Here is a 17,662-nt window from a genome sequence, read left to right as displayed (position 1 = left end):
GCCCGGTTCTGAGGGACCCCCCCCGGTACCGGCCCGTTCCAGGGACCTCCCTACCCCCCGGTACCGTGCAGGGCCCGGTTCGTTACCGACCCCGCTCTCCCGGTCCCGGTCCCGCCCCCAGGGACCCTCCCGGGACCGTCCCGGGACCGCCGGTACCTCCCAACCCCCCCCGCCGGTTCCGCCGATGTGGACTCGCCCCCGTCCCCCCCCCGGGCCCGCGGTGGTTCCGCCCGGTCCGTCCCGCTCGCGGTCCCGCCCGTCCCGCGCTCCCGCCGCGATGGTTCCGGTTCCGGTCCCGCCGCGATGGTTCCGGTTCCGGTCCCGCCGCGATGGTTCCGGTTCCGGTCCCGCCCCGATGGTTCCGGTTCCGGTCCCGCCGCGATGGTTCCGCTTCCGGTCCCGCCGCGATTGTTCCGCTTCCGGTCCCGCCGCGATGGTTCCGGTTCCGGTCCCGCCGCGATGGTTCCGGTTCCGGTCCCGCCGCGATGGTTCCGGTTCCGGTCCCGCCGCGATGGTTCCGGTTCCGGTCATGGCGGCTGAGACCCCCAACCCAGACCCCCCCTCAGGAAACCCCCAGACCCAAAATCCCCCCCTAAACCCCCCCAAACCCCTCCCCAACGAACCCAGAACCCACCCGGGATCCCCCAAACCACCGGAGACCCCCCAAGACCCCCCAAACCCATCACAGACCCCCCCCCTAAAAACCCCCAGGGCCCCCCAAATCCCCCCAAGACCCCCCCAAAACCTCCCTAGGACCCCCCTAAGACCCCCCAAACTCCCTCAGGACCCCCCAGGACCCCCCAAAAACTTCCCCAGGACCTCCCAAAATCCCCCCAGGACCCCCCTAAACTGCCCCAAAACCCCCCCAAACTTCCTCAGGACCCCCAAAAACCCCCCCAAGACCCCCGAGAACCCCCCAAAATCCCCCCAAGACCCCCACAAATTCCCTCAGGACCCCCCAAATCCCCCCAAGACCCCCCAAGACTCCCCCAGGACCCCCAAACCCCCCCAGGACCGCCCAAAATCCCCCCAAGACCCCCCAAAACTGCCCAGGACCCCCAAAAACCCCCCCAGGACCCCCCCAAACCCCCCCAGGACCCCCCCAAATCCCCCCAAAACCCCCCCCAGGACCCCCCAAGACCCCCCCAGGACCCCCAAATCCCCCCAAGACCCCCCCAGGACTCCCCCAAATCACCCCAAGACCCCCCCAAATTCCCCCCAAATTCCCTCAGGACCCCCCAAACTCCCCCAAGACCTCCCCAGGACCCCCCAAAAATCCCCCCAGGACCCCCCAAAAACCCCCCCAAGACCCTCCAGAACTGCCCAGGACCCCCCAAACCCCCCCCAAGACCCCCCAGAACTGCCCCAGGACCCCCCAAACCCCCCCAGGACCCCCCCAAATCCCCCCAAGACCCCCTCAGGACCCCCCAAAATCCCCTCAGGACCCCCCAAAACCTCCCCAGGACCCCCCAAAATCCCCCCAAACCCCCCCAGGACCCCCAAACCCCTCCAGGACCGCCCAAAATCCCCCCAGGACCCCCCAAAATCCCCCCAAGACCCCCCAAGACCCCCCCAGGACCCCCAAACCCCGTCTCTTTTCCTTCTCCTCTTTTATTGGAGCCACAGTGGGGGGGAGGGGAGGGGGAGATTTCGGGGACCCCCCCCCCCCCCCCGGGATTATTTTGGGGAGGGGGATTTTGTGGGGGGTTCGCCCCCTCCCCACAATTCCCAGGATTTCTTATTTTTATTTTATTTTATATATTTATATATTATTATTAATTATTATTATTATTAATTATTATTATTATTTTACCGGTACAAAAATAAAAACTCTGCGCGACCCCTCCCCCACCCCCCCCCCAAAAAAAAATTCCCGCCTTTTTTAATTTGGGGTGGGGGGCTTCACCTCCCCCCTCCCCCCCCCCCATCAATGCTACAGAACCTTCCAGAACCGCCCCCTCCCCAAAATAAATCTGGGGGACCCCTCCCCCCCCCCAATAAAACATCCCAGGACCCCCCCCCAAAAAAGGGGGGGGAGGGGCAGCCGCTTATTGCTTCACCTGAGGGGGGAGGGGAGACCCCTCCCCAAATTAATGAAGGGGAGACCCCTCCCCAAATTAATGGAGACCCCTCCCCAAATTAATGAGGGGGAGGGGAGACCCCTCCCCAAATTAATGAGGGGAGACCCCACCCCAAATTAATGAAGGGAGACCCCTCCCCAAATTAATGAAGGGGAGACCCCTCCCCGAATTAATGAAGGGAGACCCCTCCCCAAATTAATGAGGGGGAGACCCCTCCCCAAATTAATGAGGGGAGACCCCACCCCAAATTAATGAGGGGAGACCCCTCCCCAAATTAATGAGGGGAGACCCCAATTTAATGGGGGGAGGGGAGACCCCTCCTCAATTTAAGGGGGGGAGGGGAGACCCCTCCCCAAATTAAGGGGTGGGGGTAGGGAGACCCCTCCCCAATTTAATGAGGGGGTGGGGAGACCCCAATTTAATGGGGGGAGGGGAGACCCCTCCCCAATTTAAGGGGCGGAGGGGAGACCCCAATTTAAGGGGGGGGAGACCCCTCCCCAATTAAATGAGGGGGAGACCCCTCCCCAATTTAATGAGGGGGTGGGGAGACCCCTCCCCAATTTAAGGGGGGGGGAGACCCCTCCCCAATTTAAGGGGTGGGGGTGGGGAGACCCCTCCCCAAGTTAAGGGGTGGGGGTGGGGAGACCCCTCCCCAATTTAAGGGGGGAGGGGAGGGGCGACCCCTGTGCAAAATTTTGGGGGGAAAAATCCCAAATTTGGGGTCTTTGCCCCTCCCCCACCCCCCAATTAATGGCTTTTGGGAGAATCCCGGATTTTTTTTTTTGGGGTGGGGTCTCCCCATTTTTGGGGGTCCCTCATTTTTTTGGGGGGGGGGGGAGGGGTCGATTTTCCATCTTTTTATTTTATTTTTTTATTTTTTTTTTGGGTCTTTTTCGAGTTTTTTAAAAAATAGAATAAAAATTTTTTCCCCTCCCCCCACCCCCCAAAAAATTTAAAATAAATTAAAATTAATTAAAATTAATTAAAATTAATTAAAGTTAATGAAAATAAATTAAATTAAAATAAAATAAAATAAATAAAATAAATTAAATAAATTAAAATAAATTCAAATAAATTCAAATAAATTCAAATAAATTCAAATAAATTCAAATAAATTCCAATAAACTAAAATAAATTCAAATAAATTCAAATAAATTCAAATAAATTCAAATAAATTCGAATAAAATCATCCCGATTTAAAAAAAAAAATCAATAATTAATAAGGATTAATAAATTCGGATAAAATAATCCCGATTAAAAAATCAAGTATTAATAATAATTCATTTGGATAAAAATAAATTCGGATTAATAAATAATTCGGATTAATAAATAATTCGGATTTATAAATAATTCGGATTAATAAATAAAATTCTGATTAAAAAATAAGTCTGATAAAAGAATTGAAATTAAATCATTGGGTAAAAAAAATTGGAATAAAAAAAAATGTGATGAAAATAATTCTGATTAAATTATTCTGATTAAATAATTCTAATAAATCTGATAATTCAGATAAAATAATTTTAAAATCTGATAAAATAATTCTGATTAAATAATTCTAATTAAATAATTCTGATTAAATAATTCTGATTAAATAATTCCAATAAAAATGATTCCAATAATTCTGATTAAATAATTCTAATTAAATAATTCTGATTAAATAATTCCAATAAAAATGATTCCAATAATTCTGATTAAATCATTCTAATTAAATAATTCTGATTAAATAATTCCAATACAATGATTCTGATCAAATAAATCCCATCAAAACAATTTGGATTAAAAACGAATCCTAAAAAAATAATTCCAATGAAAATAATTCCATTGAAATTCAAAAAATTAATTAGACAAAAATATATTTAATTCCAATAAAAGAATTCCAATAAAAGAATTCCAAGAAATTAATTCCAATTAAGGAATTCCAATAAAAAATTCCAAGAAAATAATTCAAATAAAAGAATTCCAAGAAAAGAATTCTAAAAATTATTCTGATCAAAGAATTCCAATGAAAGAATTCCAATAAAAAGATCAAAGATAAAAATAATCCCGATAAAAATAATCAATCCCAATTAAAAATAAAAACAAATAAAAAAAAAACAACCCTAGCCAAAGAAAACTCTCAAAGATTAAAATAAATTAAATTAAAATAAATTAAATTAAGATAAATTACATTAAAATTAAATTAAATTAAATTAAAATTAAATTAAATTAAATTAAAATAAAACTTCTTAAATAAATTAAATTTAAATTAATGGAATTAAAATTAAATTTATATTAAAATTAAAATAAATTAAGTTAAAAATAGAATAATGAATTAAAATGCTTTAAAATAAATTAAATTTAAAGAAAATAAAATGAATTCAATTGCATGAAAATAAATTAAATTAAAATGAATTAAGAGACATTAAATTAAATGGAATTAAATTAAAACAGAATAAAATGAATTGCGTGAAAATAAATTAAATAGAAATAATGAATTGAATTAGAATAAAATTAATTCAATTACATTAAAATAAAGTTTAAGTTAAATTAAATAAAAATAAAATTAAATAAAAATAAAATAAATGAAAATAAAATAAAATAAATGGAAATAAAATAAAATAAAATAAAATAATAAAATAAAATAAAATAAAATAAAATAAAACAAAACAAAATAAAATAAAATAAAATAAAATAAAATAAAATAAAATAAAATAAAATAAAATAAATGGAAATAAATGGAAATATAATAAAATAAAATGAAATGAAATGAAATGAAATAAAATAAAATAAATGGAAATATAATAAAATAAAATAAAATAAAATGAAATGAAATAAAATAAAATAAATGGAAATAAAATAAAATAAAATGAAATAAAATAAAATAAAATAAAATAAAATAAAATAAAATAAAATGAAATAAAATAAAATGAAATAAAATAAAATGAAATAAAATAAAATAAAATAAAAATAAAATAAAATAAAATAAAATAAAATAAAATAAAATAAAATAAAAATAAAATAAAATAAATGGAAATAAAATAAATGGAAATATAATAAAATAAAATAAATTAAAATAAAATAAAATAAAATAAAATAAAATAAAATAAAATAAAATAAAATAAAATAAAATAAAATAAAATAAAAATAAAATAAAATAAATCAAAATAAAATAAAATAAAAATAAATTAAATTAAAATCAATTCCTCACTGAAACCTCTTTAGGGGGAGGGGTCTCCCCACCCCTCCCCCCCCCGGCTGGGGTCCCGCCCCTCCCCCTCCTCATCCTCACTCAGGGGGGGTTGGAAGCGGAACTTGGGGGGCGCCGGGGGCGGCTCCGGGGGGGGCTCGGGGCTGAGCGGGACCCGGCGCCGGAACCACTCGCGGTTCTGCTCCAGCGTCTGCAGCATCTCCTGCGCGTCCGGGTGAACCAGCTCGGCCCACGTCTCCCACAGCGGCTGCACCACGAAATCGATGAAACCGACCTGGGGGGACATTGGGGACATCAGGGACATCGGGGACACCATGGGGGATTGGGGACATTGGGGACACCACGGGGGATTGGGGACATTGGGGACATTGGGGGTGTCCGGGTGAACCAGCTCGGCCCACGTCTCCCACAGCGGCTGCACCACGAAATCGATGAAACCGACCTGGGGACATTGGGGACATTGGGGACATTGGGGACATTGGGGACACTGGGGACACTGGGGGTGTCCGGGTGAACCAGCTCGGCCCACGTCTCCCAGAGCGGCTGCACCACGAAATCGATGAAACCGACCTGGGGGGACATTGGGGACATTGGGGACATTGGGGACACCACGGGGGATTGGGGACATTGGGGACACCACGGGGGATTGGGGACATTGGGGACATTGGGGACATTGGGGACACTGGGGACACTGGGGACATTGGGGACATTGGGGACACCACAGGGGATTGGGGACACTGGGGACATTGGGGGTGTCCGGGTGAACCAGCTCGGCCCACGTCTCCCAGAGGGGCTGCACCACGAAATCGATGAAACCGACCTGGGGACATCGAGGGGACATCAGGGACATCAGGGACATTGGGGACATTGGGGACATTGGGGACATTGGGGACACTGGGGACACCATGGGGGATTGGGGACATTGGGGACATTGGGGACATTGGGGACATTGGGGGTGTCCGGGTGAACCAGCTCGGCCCACGTCTCCCACAGCGGCTGCACCACGAAATCGATGAAACCGACCTGGGGACACATTGGGGACATTGGGGACATTGGGGACATTGGGGACATTGGGGACATTGGGGACACTGGGGACACCATGGGGGATTGGGGACACTGGGGACATTGGGGACATTGGGGACACTGGGGGTGTCCGGGTGAACCAGCTCGGCCCACGTCTCCCACAGCGGCTGCACCACGAAATCGATGAAACCGACCTGGGGGGACATTGGGGACATTGGGGACATTGGGGACATCGGGGACACCACGGGGGATTGGGGACATTGGGGACATTGGGGACATTGGGGGTGTCCGGGTGAACCAGCTCGGCCCACGTCTCCCACAGTGGCTGCACCACGAAATCGATGAAACCGACCTGGGGGGACATTGGGGACACCACGGGGGATTGGGGACACCATGGGGGATTGGGGACATTGGGGACATTGGGGACATTGGGGGTGTCCGGGTGAACCAGCTCGGCCCACGTCTCCCAGAGGGGCTGCACCACGAAATCGATGAAACCGACCTGGGGACATCGAGGGGACATCAGGGACATCAGGGACATTGGGGACATTGGGGACATTGGGGACATTGGGGACACTGGGGACACCATGGGGGATTGGGGACATTGGGGACATTGGGGACATTGGGGACATTGGGGACATTGGGGGTGTCCGGGTGAACCAGCTCGGCCCACGTCTCCCACAGCGGCTGCACCACGAAATCGATGAAACCGACCTGGGGGGACATTGGGGACATTGGGGACATCGGGGACACTGGGGACATTGGGGACACTGAGGACATTGGGGACACTGGGGGTGTCCCCACCTGTGATTTCTCCACGGAGGCGCTGTGTTTGTCACACATGGGGCTGATCTCCATGTCCCAGGTGTGTCCCCAGGTGTGTCCCCATGCCCCAGGTGTGTCCCCAGGTGTCCCCAGGTGTCCCCAGCTGTCCCCAGGTGTCCCCAGGTGTCCCCACCTGTGATTTCTCCACGGAGGCGCTGTGTTTGTCACACATGGGGCTGATCTCCATGTCCCAGGTGTGTCCCCATGCCCCAGGTGTGTCCCCAGGTGTCCCCAGGTGTCCCCAGGTGTGTCCCCAGGTGTGTCCCCAGGTGTCCCCAGGTGTCCCCAGGTGTCCCCAGGTGTGTCCCCATGCCCCACGTGTGTCCCCAGCTGTCCCCAGGTGTCCCCAGGTGTCCCCACCTGTGATTTCTCCACGGAGGCGCTGTGTTTGTCGCACATGGGGCTGATCTCCATGCCCCAGGTGTGTCCCCAGGTGTGTCCCCATGCCCCAGGTGTGTCCCAGGTGTCCCCAGCTGTCCCCAGGTGTCCCCAGCTGTCCCCAGGTGTCCCCAGGTGTCCCCAGGTGTGTCCCCAGGTGTCCCCAAGTGTCCCCAGGTGTCCCCAGGTGTCCCCAGGTGTCCCCACCTGTGATTTCTCCACGGAGGCGCTGTGTTTGTCACACATGGGGCTGATCTCCATGTCCCAGGTGTGTCCCCAGGTGTGTCCCCATGCCCCAGGTGTGTCCCCAGGTGTCCCCAGGTGTGTCCCCAGGTGTCCCCAGGTGTGTCCCCAGGTGTCCCCAGGTGTCCCCAGGTGTCCCCAGGTGTCCCCACCTGTGATTTCTCCACGGAGGCGCTGTGTTTGTCACACATGGGGCTGATCTCCATGCCCCAGGTGTGTCCCCAGGTGTGTCCCCATGCCCCAGGTGTGTCCCCAGGGGTCCCCAGGTGTGTCCCCAGGTGTCCCCAGGTGTCTCCCCAGGTGTCCCCAGGTGTCCCCACCTGTGATTTCTCCACGGAGGCGCTGTGTTTGTCACACATGGGGCTGATCTCCATGTCCCAGGTGTGTCCCCAGGTGTGTCCCCATGCCCCAGGTGTGTCCCCAGGTGTCCCCAGGTGTCCCCAGGTGTCCCCAGGTGTCCCCACCTGTGATTTCTCCACGGAGGCGCTGTGTTTGTCACACATGGGGCTGATCTCCATGTCCCAGGTGTGTCCCCAGGTGTGTCCCCATGCCCCAGGTGTGTCCCCAGCTGTCCCCAGGTGTCCCCAGGTGTCCCCAGCTGTCCCCAGGTGTCCCCAGGTGTCCCCAGGTGTGTCCCCAGGTGTCCCCAGGTGTCCCCAGGTGTCCCCAGCTGTCCCCAGGTGTCCCCAGGTGTCCCCACCTGTGATTTCTCCACGGAGGCGCTGTGTTTGTCGCACATGGGGCTGATCTCCATCCCGCGCTCCCGTTCCCGGTCTCCCTGCCGGAAGAACTCCTCCATGATCCGCTCCGTCCACTGCCGGTACAGCCCCAGCGGCTTGGTGGGGTTACTCAGATCGGCACAGTGCACCATGTTCCGCAACACCTGGTGGGACAGGGTTCATTGGGACCCCCGGGAACACCGGGATCACCCCCGGGATCAACACCGGGATCACCGGGATCACCCCCGGGACCACCCGGTACAGCCCCAGCGGCTTGGTGGGGTTACTGAGATCCGCACAGTGCACCATGTTCCGCAACACCTGCTCAGAGAGGGTTCACCGTGACCCCCGGGAACACCCCTGGGACCCCCGGGAACACCGGGATCACCGGGATCAACACCGGGATCAACACCAGGATCACCCCTGGGATCACCCCCGGGACCCCCCGGTACAGCCCCAGGGCTTGGTGGGGTTACTGAGATCAGCACAGTGCACCATGTTCCGCAACACCTGGTGGGACAGGGTTCATTGGGACCCCCGGGAATACCCCTGGGACCCCTGGGACCCCCGGGATCACCCCCGGGATCACCCCCGGGATCACCCCCGGGATCACCCCCGGGACCCCCCGGTACAGCCCCAGGGCTTGGTGGGGTTACTCAGATCGGCGCAGTGCACCATGTTCCGCAACACCTGCTCAGAGAGGGTTCACCGTGACCCCCGGGAACACCGGGAACACCGGGAATACCGGGATCACCCCCGGGATCACCCCCGGGATCACCCCCGGTACAGCCCCAGCGGCTTGGTGGGGTTACTCAGATCAGCGCAGTGCACCGTGTTCCGCAACACCTGGTGGGACAGGGCTGACTGTGACCCCCGGGAACACCGGGATCAACACCGGGATCAACACCGGGATCACCCCAGGGATCACCCCCAGGATCACCCCCGGTACAGCCCCAGGGCTTGGTGGGGTTACTCAGATCAGCACAGTGCACCATGTTCCGCAACACCTGGTGGGACAGGGTTCACCGTGACCCCCGGGAACACCGGGACCCCCGGGAACACCGGGATCAACACCGGGATCACCCCAGGGATCACCCCCGGGACCCCCCGGTACAGCCCCAGGGCTTGGTGGGGTTACTCAGATCGGCGCAGTGCACCATGTTCCGCAACACCTGCTCAGAGAGGGTTCACCGTGACCCCCGGGAACACCGGGATCAACACCGGGAACACCGGGATCAACACCAGGATCACCCCCAGGACCCCCCGGTACAGCCCCAGCGGCTTGGTGGGGTTACTCAGATCCGCACAGTGCACCATGTTCCGCAACACCTGCTCAGAGAGGGTTCACCGTGACCCCCGGGAACACCAGGATCACCCCCGGGATCACCCCCGGGACCCCCGGTACAGCCCCAGCGGCTTGGTGGGGTTACTGAGATCGGCGCAGTGCACCATGTTCCGCAACACCTGCTGGGACAGGGCTGACTGTGACCCCCGGGAACACCGGGAACACCGGGAACACCCCCAGGATCACCCCCAGGACCACCAGGATCACCCCCGGGACCCCCGGTACAGCCCCAGGGCTTGGTGGGGTTACTGAGATCGGCGCAGTGCACCATGTTCCGCAACACCTGGTGGGACAGGGTTCACCGTGACCCCCGGGAACACCCCTGGGACCCCCGGGACCCCCAGGAACACCGGGATCACCCCCGGGATCACCCCGGTACAGCCCCAGGGCTTGGTGGGGTTACTGAGGTCGGCGCAGTGCACCATGTTCCACAACACCTGGTGGGACAGGGTTCATTGGGACCCCCGGGAACACCGGGATCACCCCCGGGATCAACACTGGGATCACCGGGATCAACACCGGGATCACCCCCTGGGACCCCTGGGAACACCCCCGGGACCCCCAGGACCACTGGGATCACCCCCGGGACCCCCAGGACCACCAGGATCACCCCCGGGATCACCCCCGAGACCACCCCAGGGGCACTGGGACCACCGGGATCACCCCGGGACCACCCCAGGACACCCCGGGACCTCCTCAGGACCCCCAACATCACCCAAAAACCCTCTGGAGACCCCCAAATCCACCCAGGGACCCTCTGAGGACCCCCAAATCCAGCCAAGGACTCCTTGAGGACCCCTGAGACCACTCAAGGACCCCCTGAGGACCCCCTGGGGACCCCCTGGGGCCCCCCGAGCCCACCCAAGGACCCCCTGGGGCCCCCCGAGCCCACCCAAGGACCCCCTGAGGACCCCCTGGGGACCCCCTGGGGCCCCCCGAGCCCACCCCGAGCGCGTCCCCGGGGGGTTTCGGGGGTCCCCCGGTACCTGGATGCGGTCGGTGTAGTTGTCCAGCAGCAGGACCCCCGAGCTCGTCACCTTCTTGGTCTCCACCATGGTCCTGAGGTCGGCCAGGAGACTCATGTGCTTGGACATGTCGGTGGCCAGCACCTGGGGAGGGGGCTGGGGTCAGTGGGACCCCCGGGATGGGGGGGCTGGGGTCAGCGGGACCCCCGGGATGGGGGGGCTGGGGTCAGCGGGACCCCCGGGATGGGGGGGCTGGGGTCAGCGGGACCCCCGGGATGGGGGGGATGGGGGGATTTGGGGAGGGGTCTGGGGTCAGCGGGACCCCCGGGATGGGGGATGGGGGGTCTGGGGAGGGGGCTGCGCTCAGCGGGACCCCCGGGAGGGGGGGGCTGGGCTCAGCGGGACCCCCGGGATGGGGGCTGGGGGGCTGGGGAGGGGGCTGCGCTCAGAGGGACCCCCGGGATGGGGGGGATGGGGTCAGTGGGCCCCCCGGGATGGGGGATGGGGGGTCTGGGGAGGGGGATGGGGTCAGCGGGACCCCCGGGATGGGGGGATGGGGTCAGCGGGACCCCCGGGATGGGGGGATGGGGGGATGGGGTCAGTGGGACCCCCGGGACGGGGGGATGGGGGGTCTGGGGGGATTTGGGGAGGGGGCTGGGTGGGCTGGGCTCAGCGGGACCCCCGGGACGGGGGATGGGGTCAGTGGGCCCCCCGGGATGGGGGATGGGGGGTCTGGGGAGGGGGCTGCGCTCAGCGGGACCCCCGGGACGGGGGATGGGGGGCTGGGCTCAGTGGGACCCCCGGGATGGGGCTGGGGGGGTCTGGGGAGGGGGCTGCGCTCAGCGGGACCCCCGGGACAGGGGGATGGGGGGATGGGGGTCTGGGGTCAGTGGGACCCCCGGGATGGGGGGATTTGGGGAGGGGTCTGGGGTCAGTGGGACCCCCGGGATGGGGGCTGGGGTCAGCGGGACCCCCGGGATGGGGGCTGGGGGGATTTGGGGAGGGGTCTGGGCTCAGCGGGACCCCCGGGATGGAGGGTCTGGGGGGGTCTGGGGGGGTTTTGGGGGGAATTGAGGAGAAATTGGGGGGGTCTGGGGGGGTCTGGGGTCAGCGGGACCCCCGGGATGGGGGATGGGGGTCTGGGGGGGTCTGGGGTCAGCGGGACCCCCGGGACGGGGGGAAATGGGGGGATTTTGGGGGGTCAGGGGAGGTTTTGGGGGGTCTGGGGTTTTTTGGGGTGTTTCGGGGTGTTTTTGGGGCGTTTTGGGGTGTTTTTGGGGTGTTTTGGGGTGTTTTGGGGTGTTTTGGGGGTGTTTTGGGGTGTTTTTGGGGTGTTTTTGGGGGTGCTGACCATGTCGATGACCATCTGGCGCAGGGATTTGGGGTTTTCTGGTGTTTTTGGTGTTTTTTGGGCAGGAATTTGGTGTTTTTGGGGTTATTTTTTGGGGTTTTTTGGGTGTTTTGGGCTGTTTTGGTGTTTTTTGGGTGTTTTTCGGGGTGCTGACCATGTCGATGACCATCTGGTGCAGGGATTTGAGGTTTTTTGGGGTTTTTGGGGTGTTCTTTGGGTTTTTGGGGTGTTTTTTGGGGTTTTTGGGTGTTTTGGTGTTTTTTGGGGTGTTTTGGGTTTTTGGGCAGGAATTTGGGATTTTTTGGTGTTTTTTGGGGTGTTTTTTGGGTTTTTGGTGTTTTTTGGGGTGTTTTGGGGTGTTTTTGGGTTTTTTTGGGGTGTTTTTGGTGTTTTTTGGGGTGTTTTGGGGTGTTTTTTGGGGTGTTTTGGGGTGTTTTGGGGTGTTTTGGGGTGTTTTTTGGGTTTTTGGGGTGTTTTGGGGTGTTTTTTGGGTTTTTTTTGGGTTTTTGGGCAGGAAATTGGGGATTTTTTGGTGTTTTTCGGGGTGTTTTGGGGTTTTTGGGGTTGTTTTTCGGGGTGCTGACCATGTCGATGACCATCTGGCGCAGGGATTTGGGATTTTTTGGTGTTTTTTGGTTTTTGGGGTGTTTTTGGGGTGTTTTTTGGGGTTTTTTTGGGTTTTTGGGCAGGAAATTGGGGATTTTTTGGTGTTTTTCGGGGTGTTTTGGGGTTTTTGGGGTTGTTTTTGGGGGTGCTGACCATGTCGATGACCATCTGGCGCAGGAATTTGGGATTTTTTGGTGTTTTTTGGTTTTTGGGGTGTTTTGGGGGTTTTTTTTGGTGTTTTTTGGGGTGTTTTTTGGGGTTTTTGGGGTGTTTTGGGGTGTTTTTTGCGGTTTTTGGGGTTATTTTTGGGGGTGCTGACCATGTCGATGACCATCTGGCGCAGGGATTTGGGGTTTTTTGGGGTTTTTGGGGTGTTTTTGGTGTTTTTTGGGGTGTTTTTTGGGGTGTTTTGGGGTGTTTTGGGGTGTTTTTTGGGGTTTTTGGGGTGTTTTTGGGGTGTTTTTCAGGGTGTTTTTGGGGTTTTTTGGGGTGTTTTTTGGGTTTTTGGTGTTTTTTGGTGTTTTTTGGGTTGTTTTGGGGTGTTTTGGGGATGTTTTGGGGTGTTTTTTGGGGTTTTTGGGGTGTTTTTTGGGGTGTTTTGGGTTATTTTTGGGGGTGCTGACCATGTCGATGACCATCTGGCGCAGGGCCTGGCGCTGGCGCCGCGGAAGGTTCTGGAAGATGTCGCAGCCGCGCTCCTGGAGCAGTTTGAAGCCCACGGCCAGGTGATGATTCTCCAGCACCGACTCGTCGTTGTAGAGCAGCGCCAGCTCCGAGTCTGGGGAGCCCAGACGTGGGGAGGGGGCTCTGGGACCCCCCCCAGGACCCCCAGAACGTGGGGAGGGGGCTCTGGGACCCCCCAGAATGTGGGGAGGGGGCTCTGGGACCCCCAAACCTGGGGAGGGGGCTCTGGGACCCCTGGGTTAGGGGGGAGGGGGCTCTGGGACCCCCCAGAACATGGGGAGGGACCCCCAGGACCCAGGGAGGGACCCCCAGGACCCCCCAAGACCCCTCAGGACCCCCCAAGGAGCTATGAAGGGACCCCCCAAGACCCCCCAGGACCCCCCAAGACCCCCCAGGACCCCCCAGGACCCCCCAGGGACCCCCAGGACCCCCCAAGACCCCTCCAGGACCCCTCAGGACCCAGGGAGGGACCCCCAGGACCCCCCTGGGACCCCCGGGGGGCACCCACTGGTGTTGATGAGGAACTGGTTGGACACCCCGGGGTGGTCGACGTCGTGGATGGCGAAAAGCAGGGACCCCCCAAAGCCAGGTGGGGACCCCCAGGACCCCCCCAGGGACCCCCCAGGACCCCTCAGGGACCCAGGGAGGGACCCCCAGGACCCCCCAAGACCCCAAAGGACCCCCCAGGACCCCTCAGGACCCAGGGAGGGACCCCCAGGAGTTACAAAGGGACCCTCAGGACCCCCTCAGGACCCCCCAGGGACCCCCCAGGACTCCCCAGGACCCCTCAGGACACCCCAGGGACCCCCCAAAACCTCCCCAGGACCCCTCAGGACCCACCCAGGACTCCCCAGGACCCCTCAGGGACCCCTCAGGACCCAGGGAGGGACCCCCAGGGACCCCCCCAGGACCCCCCAGGACCCCCCCAGGGACCCCCCAAAACCTCCCCAAGACCCCTCAGGACCCCCCAAAACCTCCCCAGGACCCCTCAGGACCCACCCAGGACCCCCCAGGACCCCTCAGGGACCCCCCAAGACCCCCTCAGGACCCCCAGGACCCCCGGGGGGCACCCACTGGTGTTGATGAGGAACTGGTTGGACACCCCGGGGTGGTCGACGTCGTGGATGGCGGCGGCGAAAAGCGCGGCCAAAACCTCCAGGTCGGTGAAGACGGCCTGGGAGGGGGCGGGGGGCGAGCTGAGACCCCTCCCCAAAACACAGCGGGGACCCCCGACCCTCCTGAGGGACCCCTGACCCCTCAGGGACCCCCAAACCCCCCCAGGGACCCCCAGACCCCCCCCAGGGACCCCCCTGAGGGACCCCAAACCCCCCCCAGGGACCCCAAACCCCCCCTGAGGGACCCCAAACCCCCCCAGGGACCCCCAGACCCCCCCTGAGGGACCCCCGACCCCCCCTGAGGGACCCCCCTGAGGGACCCCTGACCCCCCCAGGGACCCCAAACCCCCTGAGAGACCCCTGACCCCCTGAGGGACCCCCAAACCCCCCCGGGGTGACCCCAAACTTCACTTGGGGACCCCCAAACCCCCCCCAGGGACCCCAAACCCCCCAGGGGTTATTTTCCACCCCAAAAAAGGAACCTGAGATTATTTTACACCCCACAAACGACCCCAGGGCTTATTTTACACCCCAAAACGACCCCAGGTGTGATTTTACACCCCAAAAAAGGAACCTGGAGTTATTTTCCACCCCAAAACAAGACCCCAGGTGTGACATTTCTCCTCAAAAAAAGACCCCAGGGGTTATTTTACACCCCAAAAAAGACCCCAAGGGTTATTTTACACCCCACAAACGACCCCAGGGGTTATTTTACACCCCAGAAAAAAGGATGGGGGTTATTTTACACCCCAAAACAAGACCCCAGGTGTGATTTTTCTCCCCAAAAACAACCCCAGGTGTGATTTTACACCCCAAAAGGACCCCAGGGGTTATTTTACACCCCAAAAATGACCCCAAGGGTTATTTTACACCCCAAAAACGACCCCAAGGGTTCTTTTCCACCCCACAAAAAGACCCCCTGTGTGTGTGTGAGTGATTTTGGGGAGGGGGCTCACGCGCAGGGCGGGGGTGGCCAGCAGCACGTGGGTGGACTGCAGCAAAAAAGACCCCAGGGGTGATTTTACACCCCAAAAAAAGACCCCAGGGGTGATTTTACACCCCAAAAAAAGCACTGGGGTTATTCTACCCCCTAAAAAAAGAACCACGGATTATTTTCCACCCCAAAAAAGGAACCAGGTGTGATTTTACACCCCAAAAAAAGGACTGGGGGTTATTTTACACCCCGAAAAAAGGAACCAGGAGTTATTTTCCACCCCAAAAACGACCCCAGGTGTGACATTTCTCCCCACAAGGACCCCTGGGGTTATTTTCCACCCCAAAAAAAGACCCCAGGTGTGACATTTCTCCCCACAAGGACCCCAGGTGTGATTTTCCACCCCAAAAAAAGAACCTGGGGTTATTTTTCTCCCTAAAAAAATGACCTGGGGTTATTTTGCACCCCAAAAACGACCCCAGGTGTGACATTTCTCCCCAAAACAACCCCAGGTGTGATTTTCCACCCCAAAAACGACCCCAGGGGTTATTTTACACCCCAAAAAAAGACCCCAGGGGTGATTTTCTACCCCATAAACCGAACCTGGGGTTATTTTCCACCCCAAAAACGGAACCTGGGGTTATTTTACACCCCAAAAATGACCCCAAGGGTTATTTTACACCCCAAAAAAGGAACCTGGGGTTATTTTACACCCCAAAAAAAAAGGCTGGGGCTGACTTTTCTCCCCACAAACGACCTCAGGTGTGATTTTCCACCCCAAAAACGACCCCAGGGGTTATTTTCCACCCCAAAAAAAGACCCCGGGTGTGATTTTCCACCCCAAAAAAAGACCCTGGAGTTATTTTCCACCCCAAAAACAACCCCTGGTGTGATTTTACACCCCACAAACGACCCCAAGGGTTATTTTACACCCCAAAAACGACCCCAGGTGTGATTTTCCACCCCAAAAAAAGAACCTGGGGTTATTTTCCACCCCAAAAACGACCCCAGGGATTATTTTACACCCCACAAAAAGACCCCAGGTGTGATTTTACACCCCACAAACGACCCCAGGGGTTATTTTGCTCCCTAAAACGACCCCAAGGGTTATTTTCCACCCCACAAAACCACCCCAGGTGTGACATTTCTCCCCAAAAACGACCCCAGGTGTGATTTTACACCCCAAAAACGACCCCAGGTGTGATTTTACACCCCAAAAACGACCCCAGGTGTGATTTTACACCCCACAGCGACCCCCTGTGAGTGTGTGTGAGTGATTTTGGGGAGGGGGCTCACGCGCAGGGCGGGGGTGGCCAGCAGCACGTGGGTGGACTGCAGCAAAAAAGACCCCAGGGGTGATTTTACACCCCAAAAAAGCCCCCAAGGGTTATTTTACACCCCAAAAAAAGACCCCAGGTGTGATTTTTCTCCCCACAGACGACCCCAGGTGTGATTTTCCACCCCAAAAAAGGAACCTGAGATTATTTTCCACCCCAAAAACGACCCCCAGGGATTATTTTACACCCCAAAAAAAGAACCTGGAGTAATTTAACACCCCAAAAACGACCCCAGGTGTGACATTTCTCCCCAAAAAATGACCCCAGGTGTGATTTTTCTCCCCAAAAAAGACCCCAAGGGTTATTTTACACCCCACAAACGACCCCAGGGGTTATTTTACACCCCAGAAAAAAGGATGGGGGTTATTTTACACCCCAAAACAAGACCCCAGGTGTGATTTTTCTCCCCAAAAACAACCCCAGGTGTGATTTTACACCCCAAAAGGACCCCAGGGGTTATTTTACACCCCAAAAATGACCCCAGGGGTTATTTTACACCCCAAAAACGACCCCAAGGGTTATTTTCCACCCCAAAAAAAGACCCCCTGTGTGTGTGTGAGTGATTTTGGGGAGGGGGCTCACGCGCAGGGCGGGGGTGGCCAGCAGCACGTGGGTGGACTGCAGCAAAAACGACCCCAGGGGTGATTTTACACCCCAAAAAAAGAATCTGGAGTAATTTAACACCCCAGAAACGACCCCAGGTGTGATTTTACACCCCAAAAAAAGAACCTGGGGTGATTTTCCACCCCAAAAAAAGACCCCAAGGGTTATTTTACACCCCGAAAAAAGAACCTGGAGTTATTTTCCACCCCAAAAATGACCCCAAGGGTTATTTTCCACCCCACAAACAACCCCAGGTGTGATTTTAC

At 54.9% G+C, this 17,662-nt stretch overlaps 1 protein-coding gene across 1 annotated transcript in view; it reads right to left on the bottom strand.

Annotated features, from left to right (window-relative positions):
- Positions 1 to 5,267: 5,267 nt before the first annotated feature.
- Positions 5,268 to 17,662, bottom strand: part of PDE4A (phosphodiesterase 4A) — a 41,763-nt gene continuing 29,368 nt past the window's right edge. The window contains exons 13-17 of the mRNA XM_086871270.1: positions 14,482 to 14,581; positions 13,347 to 13,501; positions 10,788 to 10,910; positions 8,438 to 8,620; positions 5,268 to 5,542 (exon numbers count right to left, since the gene is read on the bottom strand). Coding sequence (XP_086727396.1) covers positions 5,279 to 5,542; positions 8,438 to 8,620; positions 10,788 to 10,910; positions 13,347 to 13,501; positions 14,482 to 14,581 — 825 coding nt within the window. The 3' untranslated portion in view covers positions 5,268 to 5,278. The remainder of the gene's footprint in view (positions 5,543 to 8,437; positions 8,621 to 10,787; positions 10,911 to 13,346; positions 13,502 to 14,481; positions 14,582 to 17,662) is intronic.

The sequence above is a fragment of the Cyanistes caeruleus genome, chromosome 35, assembly GCF_971803275.1.
Source record: "Cyanistes caeruleus chromosome 35, bCyaCae1.hap1.1, whole genome shotgun sequence".
Lineage (NCBI taxonomy): Eukaryota > Metazoa > Chordata > Aves > Passeriformes > Paridae > Cyanistes > Cyanistes caeruleus.
The sequence above is the reverse complement of the archived record's forward strand: the minus strand, read 5'-3'. Positions and strand labels throughout refer to the sequence as shown.